Consider the following 11,778-nt stretch of genomic DNA (forward strand, 5'->3'; position numbering starts at 1 on the left):
TTTTGGCAGCTGTGAGCCCTGGCCCCACATTGCCCACAGTCCTGGCCCCAGGGAGGCAGGGAGAAGGTGGCATGCTCACATCTAAATACAACATGTTCCCCAAGCATGTTTGTTAACATAGTCACAAATAAACATTTTGCAAGATTTTTGCCAGGAGAATGGGCTTAATGTGTGTGGAGCCTTGAGGGACAGGAGAAAGCTAGTGCAGCCTATCACCATGGGCACTGTTCTTGCCTCCCTAGCACTGCTGGGGTGAGGGAGGTTGATTCCTCTCAGGGGAGTGCATTACTTAAGTCCCTGTGTACCAATAGAGAAGCAAATCCCATTAATCCAACCAGGATGGAAACAATATTGTGGTATCGAAGTAGAAGAGAAGGGCAAGTGGAAACTGCCAGGTTCTGCCTGTCCTCCCCACTGGCAGTTTTGCCCCCACTCTTCTCCCCTCAACAGGCTCTGGCTTCAGGGTGAGTGAGAGGAAAAGGCAAAGTAATATCCCAGGTCCCTGGGGGATTTCAGGCTTTCAGGAACAGGACAAGCAGCTCAGCCCTGGGAGAGTTGTGTGAACCCAGGGGGAAGCAGGGGCAGAGCTGAGCAGGGAGGCACAGAGGAGGAAGAGGGATGTCCTGGGTGGTCAGGGGTCTGCAGGCTGTGGTTTTCTATATGGACCCTAAAGACCCCTCATTCATCTTCTAACCCACAAGTTGTTCATGCTTTTGCCCATCTCATTCTCTGCCTCATTGCACTGGGGAGGAAGCAAATGAGTGGCTAGGAGGGGGCTCAGCAGCTGGCAGGGGCCAGCCCAGCACATTTCCCAATTCCCACATTTCCCCAGTCCCACATTTCACAATCCTTCATCCCTGGAAGTGTTCAAAGCCAGGCTGGATGGGGCTCTGAGCAACCTGGTCCAGTGGAAGGTATTTAAGGTCCCTTCCAACCCAAATCCTTCCATGATCCTATGATTTTCCCAGTGCCTGCAGCTGCCTCTCAGTACCCCACTGTGCTCTGGTTGGTCCCAGTAAGCTGTGACCCCCTGGCCTGCAGTGCCCAGCGGGAGGGATGCAGAGGGCATTGGAATAACTGGGAAGGCTGAGGGCTAGGAGGAGGACTGGCCACATCCTGCTTTGCACGGGCTGTCAGCAGTGTGCTCCTACAAGCGATCCCACAGTCCCCTCTAGTGGATATTCCTACTCCATCGACATGGATGTCCTGCCCACACTGTGTGGGCACCACAGGGCTCCTAACTTTGACTCCAGCAGTGGCCCTGGGGTACTATCACACTTCTCTCCCAAAATTGGGCATGGTGGCAGGATCAAAGCCCCATCCAGCTGCCGCCAGCTGAGCCATCGATGCCTTCACTCCTTCCCCTCCTGCGTATTTGGGTGACTCATCCTCCCTCCGTCCCCTGACCTGGCTTTGTCCCACACCACCCACTGCCCTTGCGTCAGGGCTGGCCCCAGCTGGCCCTGCATTCCTTACTCTCCCTCTCCACCGGGATTTCACACCACTTGGAGTTATTTGGGCATCAGCCAACATGAGGAAGAGCTCATGAACACCTGTGTGGCAACTTCTTCCAAGGGATCCAGGTGTGAGCATCACTTGCCCTTGCCCTGCCAGACCCTGCAAGCTTAGTCCAGCTAGGACTGGGACAAAGTGGGATGCTCTCAGGGTGAATCCCCTGAGGGAGGTGGATGCTTGCACCCTTGTCCAGCAGCTCCTGCCCATGGGAAGGGTGGGAAGGCTCCTACTGTCACTGGCCTGGAGCAATGCCCTGTGCTCAGGGCCAGGTCACCACCACCTCGTTCCCCCTCTCTCCGCCTCTCCCTGCCTTGGAAACTGCTTGTCACCTGGAAGATATGCAATATCTACAACCTGAGGCTTTTCAAGGGACAAAAAGGCACTCAGGAGAGCGTGGAGGAACGGACACATCTGCAGACCACGGTTCATGATGTTCCATCATGCTGCTGTCCTCCACCTTGCTCCATCTTTTACTGGGAAACACGTAATCCTGGCCCCAGTGCCCCCCCTCAGCAGCCTCAGTTCAGAGCAGAGCTGGTGTCAAACCAGTGCCCCCCTCAGCAGTCTCAGTTCAGAGCGGAGCTGGTGTCAAACTCGCTGCCTTCGTCCCTGTGCCAGGAAAGGACAGTGTCTCCTCCAGGGCCTCCAGTACAGGGTGAGGGTAGTAGGGATGGAGAAGCAACTGGGGTCCAACACTCGGTACCAGGAAGCCCCAGGAAGCAGCTGGAAGGGCAAAGAGGTGGTTGTTACCCAAACCAGCCCTGGGGCAGCTTTATGGCCCCCACAGCAGCACCCTGGGGAGATGTACACCCAGTGCAGGCCGTGCTGCCCAAGGTGGCAGCCAAATCACCTTGTCCCTTGAAGGCTGGGAACCCCTTGGTATCCTGGCTTCAGCAGGATACCTTGTGTCATGTCCTGGAACCACACCAGTGCAAGGACCACACATCCTGGTGCCAATATCCAATCCTCCCCGCTGTCTCACTACTTCTCATGGGACATTCCTGAACCTGGTGCCAGAGGGAGCAGAGCCAGGCCTCAGGCTGTCCAGCCACAGCCAAGCAGGGTTCAGGCCCAGAAACACACATCTCAGGCATGAGCTGTGGCACTGACCATGATCCTATGATTTTCCCAGCCCTGCTGGTATGATCCTACAGTCCTTCCTCCCTGCCTTTGGTCCCCTGTGTCCAGCTGGGCTATGGCATTGCTCACAGCATGCAGGTGCTGGTCAAGCACAGGGATCCTTGTGTCATGGCCCCACGGTGGGCAAGGGAAGCCCACAGACACCTCACAGCCTCTATGTGTGGATGTGGAGCAGCCAGCAGTGATCAACAAGGCACAAAACCCCAGGGAGAGCCAGCCCCTTTAATAGCTTCTGCTCTGTGGCCCAACAGCAGACACAGTTCAGCAGACCTTTAGGAAGATGATCTCTTCCCAAAACCACCCCTCAGCTTTATTTCTGCCCATAGGGACTGTGTCTAAGTGCTGGCACTGCCAGGGCAGCAGGGCTGGTTCCAGGTTTTCTAGACAAGGGGGACATTCCCAAGCCTGGAGGTGACCCCCTCATTCCCATATAGATCTATGCCTTGGAAACTGCAAACCCAAACTCCATTTCTAGGCAGCTGGATGACAATCAACCTCAGTGTTTATTGCAATGCTCCTCATTTGCCTCAGGTCTATAAATGTACATTCAAAAATAACAGCTCTGTGTATCCCAGCTGGACACATTTGGGCTTGAACGATGAACAGGCTGATCCATCGGTGAGGGAGAGTCACCTCCTGGTCCCGAGTGTGGTGGGAGCAAACAGGCCAGTTACCTGCTCAGGATCTCTGTGCATCGAGTCAGAGCCTCAAGCACAAACAACTCCAGCTCTCCTTTCAAGTGTATTTGGTGTGAGCCCGTGTGGTGTCCCTGGCATCATATCCCAGCACAGGGAAAAGACCCGCTGGCCCTAGAGAGCCACATCCCTTGGGTCCGCCCTGTCTTGGGGGAAGAAGACAGGTTTGAGCAGCTGCTGTAATGATGTGCCAGCTTGTTTTGGCTCGAGGATGGGCAGTGAGAAGGCTCTGGAGAGCTTGGGCAGTTCGTGTTTACATGGTACCATTGGGAAAAAAACAGCTTGGATCTCATGAAGCCACCCCAGCTGCAAAAGAGGGGCCAACAGCCAGTGGGGGTCTGGTGGAGCCAAGGGGTTTGTGATGCTCAGCAGCTGTGGGGGCTGCCCATGGTGCTCCCACATTGTCCCAGCTCCCAGCCTGCAAACCCTGCATCCAAGGCAGCTCTTGGCCAGGGAGCTGCATTTCAGGTAGCTGCACATCCCAAGTATACCTCCCCAAAGCAAACCCACCACCCAGAGAAGCACACAGTGGTTTAAGCAGTAAAAAAAAAAAAAGAAAAAAAAAGAGGGAAAAAAAAAGAAAGAAAAAAAAGATGCTTGTGGTATGTAACTCCCATTACCTTGGGCCAACCATGTCAACTTTGTGCACTCCCCCCACCCCAAGAACTGCTTTCAGAAAGCCTCAAGTCAATATAGGCTCTGTCCTGTTGCTGCAGCAGCTGGGGAAGGCACAGGTTCCAAAGCACCACTTCCAGAACCTCTCCAGGTCCCAGATGGGGAGGTCTGGCTGCCACTGCTGAATTGGGTTATTTGTTGGTTATGTAGCTTTAAGCTCATGTACTTTTGGGGAGAGCCAAAAGGAGAGGGGAGAGCCAAGCCAAAGGTGCGAGCAAGGAGCACAGGATGGCTAATCCCAGCCAAGTCATGGCTACCACCTCTGCCTGTGGGGCCATGTGTCCTGGAGGGAATTTTACCCCTGCAGCCAGCAAGTCCTTGGGCCAGGAGCACATGGTGGGATCCCAGACAGCGTGGGGACACACAGCACTGAGGGCTGATGGCATCTGTGGGGTCAGCAGGGATACACTTGGTGCATCCCTGGGGCTTTGCCTGGGGCAGTCCAGTGCCAGCTCCCACTTAAGACAGCCAGGTCGTGGCTGCCCTGTGGCAGTGCTGTAGGCAGGGAGGGGATGCCAGGCTCTCCCAGCTGCTAGGATGTCCTTTTTCTTGGGGCTGGGCAGAGGAGCAGCAGCAGTGGCTGCTTTCTGGTGCCAGACAGGTTGCTGCAGTTCAAGGCCAGACTGCTGTGGGGTCAGAGAGGCAGGAACGAGCCAGACAGGGAAGGAAGAAGATGTGGGCACAGCTATGCGAAAAGCATCCCTCTTGGAGCTGTCCCTTGGTCCAAACACTCCCTTTTTGGTGCTCACCTCTAGCTTCCCAGCAGAGTTGGCTGTTCCCAGAGCTCATCAGGCCCAGCACAGTCACCTGGCAGTGGCGGCTGGCACATGTTCTGACCCTGGACATACAGAGCCAGGACAGTGGTGGAGCTGCAGAACAAACTGACCCTGTGACACAGCCTGCTGGGCACCACTGATGGGCTCCTGTGCTGGTTTTGGCTGGCATAGAGTTAAATTTCTTCACAGTGGCTGCTATGGGGCTGTTTTCTGTGAAGAAAATTAACTCTACCCCAGCTGATACCAGCTCCCCAGCCTTTAACAGCAACATCCACCCAAACATCTTCCCTTGCAGCATGTGAGAACTGCAAACAGCATCCATGGAAGTGGTTGTGACAATCCTCCACAATCACAACTCCAAAGCTGTCCTCTGGACACCCCCTTCTCAGCTATGCTGTAGCTCTTCCACCAGCCCAGCTTCCCCCCCAGTGGCATCTTCCCAGGCAGCTCCACACTGAAGGCTTTGGGATGTTTGCTTCCCCAGAAATGCCCCAAGTGAGTGATTCATGGGCGATGAGCAGCTAGGAGAAGAGCCCCACTCTTCATCCCAAATCAGATCTAAAGCCCCAGCTCCGAAGCTGTGGCAGCTCCTTGGGGATGAGGGCAAGTGGGGATCCCTTCCACCAGCTGGAGGATGGCTACATCTCAGGTGTGACAGTGCCTCAAGGGCTCTCTCTGCACAGCCTGATTCATGGAAGGAATGGTACTGTCCCCATATCCCCCTGCAGGGACTCTTGCAGCAGGGAAGCACTTAGCCATCCCATTGCATCAGCTGCAAGAAACAGCCCAGCTGAGCCAGTGCAGGGAGCCTGGACAGCATCCACCTGCTCCCCCAGCCCTTCTAGCCACCCCTCTCTGCAGACCCAGGCCCTGAGAGGGGAAACACGCCCCAAGGCAGCCCCTTGTGATGAAACCTTGTGAGGACAAAACAAACCACCCCCATGATCCCCGACTGTAACACAGAGGGGAGGGTAGAGAGCTGGTCTGTGCCCTGCAGTGCACCAGACAAGGGCAGTGAAACGCTGAGGGGGACCTTGTCCATCAGAAATGCCAGGCTGGCCTCGTGGGGGGTGCAGATGAAGCACAGAGACCCCAGGAGCCAGTGGGAAATGCCCCCAGGCCAGGCTGTCAGGTCCACAGGGCCAATCCTGCTGCTGGTCTCTTGTGGCACAGCTGGGCTGGGGTCTGTTTTCCAGGTCCAGGTGGCTGTGGCGCTTCAGCTCACCCTCCTCTTCTTCTCCACAGCAGGGACAGCGTCTGTCTGTCTGTCCATCCATGCTTTCGGCCTTCAGCAGGACTCCACAGGGACACGAGGGGGTGGCTGCAGCCCCAGGTGGCCGTGGGAGGCCGGTGTTTAGGTGGCCTGGCCGGGTGGGAGGCGTTTGCTGTCCAGAATGGCCTTCCAGTCATCGGACCAGGAGTGCAGCCGGCGGCTGGGAGGCTTCAGGTGCAGGTGCTTGTTGTGGCAGGCAGTGAAGAGCACGTGCTCCCAGGTGGGGTTCAGCTCGGCCCCTGGAAAGCAAGGAGAGAGGTCAGTGCTCTGGACAACTCCCCTGCGAGACACTGAGGTTGACTTTGCTCCAACGTGAAGAGCCTGAAGATACAAAACCCTGATAAGAGCCTAATCAAGCATTGAAGGACCAACACCCATCACTGGCTGCATCCAGGCACTCCCTCAGCCCTCACCTCTTACCTGTTATATCAGGTCTGTCATCTATAAGCAGGTCAGCAGAAACCACCGTCTTATCCCGCGTCAGAACGATCTGCTCAAGAAACTCAGGGCCAAAGTGCTTCTCCACCCAGGCATACTGGAAGGCAAGAGGCAGGGGGTGAGCTCAGGGGAGGCTGATGGATGGGGCAGGGGCTGCTTGGTGGAGTGGAAGCAGCCCTGGCCTCTATGCAGGGATGATCTCTCTCTTAGTAAGTTCTTTAGTGGGATAGATTTGGATGCTGCTGGAGCACAAGTTCTTTTGAAGCCCAGCAGCTTTTGATGTCGTGATGAAATCCTAAGACCAAGAACCTCAGTGTGTGCAAATGGCAGAGCTCGGCTGATGGCGGAGCTGCTGCTCTGTGAAGATGCTTAGGGACAAAACTGATGGCACAGGGAAATGTTGTTGCCATTTTACAGCTGGAGGCATATAGGGGTCAGCTGGCTTTGCTGGGCAGCCTGGACAGGAGGGGGAGCTGAGATTTGGACCTGCTCACCTTCTCGTAAGGGCAGTAGCGGTACTTCTTGATGGGGCTTGTGCAGATGAACACGTCGGTGCTGCCACGAGGAGAAAAACAGGGGCAGAGTGTCACTCTGTGCCACAGCAGGCAGGACCCCGAAGGTGACCCCCCACCACACACAGACCAAACCAGGGTGATTTAATCCCCCATCTCATAGGATCTCGCCCACACCCACAGCACAAGAGCAGAGCTGACGGGAAGGGGCTGCACATGGCTGATGTTCTTGGTGACTGCTCCAGTAATCAAAGCCCTCTCTCTCCTCCCATGCCTGGTGGCTGGGAGTAATTTATTTTTAATGCTGATGTTGTATCAGCTCTTCTGCCAGGAGGTGGATGAGCCTGCAAAGCCACAGCTACTCCCCCGTCCATCCCCACACCACGGGGCAGGTTCCTACTCACTCTGCCAAATTTGCCATTTCCTTCACAGCTTCCACAGCCCCAGGGAGCGGGTCCAGCTCGATGAAGAAGTTCTTGGATTCCCAGATGCTGATGGCTTTCTCCTGTGAGTGGAAAGAGAGCAGTTACTGCACAGGGCTTCTCGCTACTCTTCTGGCATGCAAGTCTTCCTCACCTTTTGCGAGGATAGAGGATGGTGACAGTGAGAAAGGTGGGAGCACCAGCTCCAGTCCCCTCCTGCTAACTCCCCCTGCTTCTGTGGATGCCTCTGGTCCCCACCTGCCAATCTGCACCCATTCCATTCAATTTAGATTGGAGATGCTCTGCAGCAGACTTGGTTTTGCCTCTGCAGCCCCAGATAGAGAGGGAGAAGCACGTTCCTTCAAGGCAAAACACAAGAGATTATCCAGATCTGACCCAAACCCTGGGTGTGGGTCCAGAGGGATGGACCCACGAGGATCCAGCTGATGTGGCCTGGTAGCCCTGCTGTAATGTGATGCTGCTCAGGCACAGATGCTGTCTGGCCTATTTGTCTCCATGAGATCACTTAAAATAGCAGCCGGGCTGCTCTCCCAGGAGCAAGTATATTACAGGATGAACCACATGTCAGGATGAATGCAGATGCTCTTCCTCAGGGATGCCTGCGCAAGGTCTACCAAGCAAATAGAGCATCTCCAGGCAAGGATTTGAAACACTTAACATCCAGGTCAGCAGCCAGGATGCAACGGTATAGCACAGGGAGAACAGAGATGAGACCACAGGGAGCAAAACCTTGGGATGAGGGCAGAGTCCAGGGGCTGCCTGCTATGGATCCAGCACAGCTCTAAAGAACAGCATCCCCTGCACTGCCTCAAACAGGTAACAGCTTGTCAGGCGCCAAGGAAAGCAATTACTTTGCACAAACACCAGGTCCTTGGGGAGGAGAGCTGGGAAGAAGCAGAAGCAGCCCTGTCCTGGCGTTGTGATGCAGCTGAGGAGCTGCAGATGCAGCTGGGAGAAATTTTGAAGGGAGCTCTGCCCTGAAGGTCTGATTTTCATTTTGAACACTTCTGTTTCTAAATTTGAGGGAGGGGAATAGGGACAAAAGAAACTTCAAGCCCATCCCAGCCTTCTTGCAATCTGGCACTTGGCAGTTCCCTCCTGCCTGATGAGTGGGAATCTAGTGAGTAACCACCACATTTTGCCTTTACTATGCCTGTACTGGGGGAATAAAGCAGGCAACCATGAGCAACTGGGGCTTTACTGGGAACTACAAAGCTCAGGGCAACACCCCAGAGCAAACACAGGATCACTTAAGGAGTCCCATCCTGCTTTAGCCAGTGCCAGGACACTGGCTGCACACCTCGCCTCCTCTCAGGAAGGTAAATGCATCAACCCATCACATATCTGGGCACTGAGCTTTTAACATGACATGCCAGAATCAAACCCTGTATTTCTCAAAAAATCCCAAGTAACATGACAAGACCAGACACCCAATTTAAAAAGGAGAGACTCTGTTGCACTCTTTCCTTTTGCCCAAGCAGCAGAAAACATCGGTGGATCAGAGGAGGGAATAAAAGCCTTCTTCATGGCTGTCCAAAATGAAACACATTGATTTGTGCAGAGAGCCAGCAGAAATGCCTCCTGGCTCCATGGCAAGAACAGCTGCCTTCAAAGTTTGCCATGGGGTCAGGCAAATATTCAAACTAGAGTTGCTCTGCTTCAAATTAGTGAGCAATGATGTTCTATTTTTAAGACACTGACTGCAGTTGCACAAGAGACACCTGAAAAACACAGCCTGATGCAGCAGAGCACTTCAAACTCCATTGAAGTGTTTTCTTTCAGCAAGGACTTCCGCAGTTATCCCGCTTCCAATTATGTCAAAAAGCATTTTGCAATCAAGCTTGAGGAGGGAAGAACTAAGCTCATCTTGAGGAAAAGACCCATTCAGCTCCCAGAGACAGAATAACTCTCTGTGGCACAACCATCATGCTGGCCCAGCAGATGGAAAAATCCCCTGGGCTGGGAATCCCACCAAGTGTCAGAAGGACACACCCTCAAATTCCTTCTTCTTATGTCTCCCCATGAGGAACTTCCCCACCTGTCCAGGGCTTCCCATCCTTCCAGGTCTGAGTGCTCAGTGCATTGCTGAGCTGTTCTCTCTTTCAGAGCTGGGACCTGCAGCTCATTGGACTCTTCAGCTTCTATTTTCTAGTCCCCTACATCAGGTCAATGGTTCTCTCTGAGGAGGGGGACTGGAATGGCCCATGTGCCCACATCCACAAAGCAGATCCTGTTCTCTTCATCCCTGTTCTGAAACCATGGGTGAAACCAGGACTGCTCTGAGGTCGATCTGTGGAAATTTTGTTCCTTGTTCAGCCCAAGGTTTCAGTGGTTTTACTGAATCACAGCAGACACAAGATGAGCTCACTTCATTTAACACATCCAACGTAGTTAAGATCAAGGAAGAAAAATTCATTATCATGCATTACCCCTGCCAAACTTTTAACATCTGCTTTACTGCATGAATGACGTTCTCCATTTCCCTTTCGTCAATCCCACCCAGAGAGGACACGTTATTCCTTTAGCTAATCAAGATGTTTAGGGCTTTGCCCATGGGAGAGCTCCGGACCTTATTCCTGCTCCTTTCCTTGTAGCCATCATCCTACTAAAAACAGGAGCACTTTTATTTGCTGTAACACCTTTCAACCAGTGCAACTGCAATCCATGGATGAGATGGGAAACTTGAAGAGGCAGAAACCAACTCTCTGCTATGGTCAGCCCATTGTTAAAAGATAAAGTACAACATAAAGAGAGTTTCTGCTTTTAGGCTTTAATCATTAAAATGAATACAGTAATTTTCAGGCATGGAGGGTCTGGGGTTGTTTTAATTTTAAGTAAGCCCTTACATGAAGCATTAATTGCATGATTTGCTCTCAACTTTTGTGCTGCATCCCACCCCTCACTTTGCTGTTGAGGAGCTAAATAATCCATCTAGGAACAGTATCAATCCATGTGTCCAAATCAGAGCTAGAAAAAGCCAGCTATGCAATTTGAGGTATTTGAAGACAGATGTTCTGAAACATCTCCTTTCCTTGCATGTATCTCCATCCATGAATGCAGGGAAAAAGACCACTAGACCACTTGAGTAACCTGGTCCAGTGGAAGGTGTGTCTGCCCATAGCAGGGGGTTGGAACGAGATGAGCTTTAAGGTCCCTTTCAACCCAAACCATCCCATGCTTCTATGAAAGAGACACTGGATTTCTGGGAAAAAAAGGCAACACTAGAAGGTCCCCTGTATGCAGACTTGTACCTGTGCTTTGGTTGGAGCTCTGGCCAGCACCCACAGCCCTCCCCAGCACTGCACCCACGACCTGGGGGTCAGGGGGTCCCGCGGGGCCGAGCTCCAGCCCCAACCAGAGCACGCGCAGAGCCGGGGGATGCACAACTCACACTCAGCTCAGGTCCCAGGCGCCCGTACTGCTCCGACACCCAGAAGCCCCTCCGGTCCTCCAGGGCAATGTAGGGCTTGTCGGGGTACCTGGCCCTGAACTTCTTGAGGAAGCCTCCCTCAAAGTCGGCCAGCACCCCGTCCATGTCCACCAGCACCCGCAGGGCCCTGCGGGACCCCCCGGTGGGGCCGAGCCCCCTGCCCAGCCCTGCCAAGGGGCTGCAGCGCCGGGGCCGCAGGTGCAAGAAGCAGCTCAGCAAAATCATGGTGAGGGGGCTGGGGGAAGGGGATGAGGGGCTTCGGGAAGGAGATGGGAAGGGGCTTGGGGAAGAGGGACTTGGGGAAGGGGATGAGGGGCTCAGGGCAGGGGACAGGGGTCTCAAGGAAGGGGATGGGAGGCTTGGGGCAGGGGATGAGGGGTTTGGAGCAGAGGATGGGAAGCTCGGAAAAGGGAACAGGTGCTCAGGGATGGAGGGCTCAGGACACCGGATGGGGATCAGGGCAGGGAATGGGGGGCTTTGGGGAAGGGGATAAGGGTCTCAGGGTAGGGGATGAGGGGCTCGAGGAAGGAGATGGGGGGCTCTCCAGCTAAAAGAGGGGCCTTTATTTCAAGCAGGCACCCCGCCAGCAGGCAGCCGTGGCAAGCGCATCCCTTTGCAGCAGAAGCAAGGAGCGGAGGGGCGGATGCGAGGGGGAGCAGAGGGGCTGCAGGGGGGTGCGGGGGGGATGCAAAGGCCCGTCCTGGCGCCCAGCGCGTCCTCCCCCTCCCCGTCCCATCCCTCCCTGGCAGCGAACGCGGAGCGGGCGGCGGGGGGGGACCGGTACCGGTGCCGGTGCCCGGAGGTGCCCGGCGCTGAGCTCGCCCCGACCCGGCAGTGCAAAGCCCAGTTCCTCTTCCCGGTGCTGGGCCGAGCCCGGAGCG

At 54.7% G+C, this 11,778-nt stretch overlaps 1 protein-coding gene across 1 annotated transcript; it reads right to left on the reverse strand.

The window, feature by feature from the left end:
• Positions 1-3,934: 3,934 nt before the first annotated feature.
• NT5M (5',3'-nucleotidase, mitochondrial) lies at positions 3,935-11,641 on the reverse strand. The gene is made up of 5 exons (XM_017823180.1): positions 10,859-11,641; positions 7,429-7,529; positions 7,007-7,067; positions 6,495-6,609; positions 3,935-6,313 (listed from the first exon to the last, which is right to left on the reverse strand). The coding sequence occupies exons 1-5, from the start codon at positions 11,120-11,122 to the stop codon at positions 6,156-6,158; spliced, it is 699 nt and encodes a 232-aa protein (XP_017678669.1). The 5' UTR covers positions 11,123-11,641; the 3' UTR covers positions 3,935-6,155.
• Positions 11,642-11,778: the final 137 nt, after the last annotated feature.

This window comes from Lepidothrix coronata, unplaced genomic scaffold, assembly GCF_001604755.1.
Source record: "Lepidothrix coronata isolate B3197 unplaced genomic scaffold, Lepidothrix_coronata-1.0 Scaffold101, whole genome shotgun sequence".
In the NCBI taxonomy this organism is placed as follows: domain Eukaryota; kingdom Metazoa; phylum Chordata; class Aves; order Passeriformes; family Pipridae; genus Lepidothrix; species Lepidothrix coronata.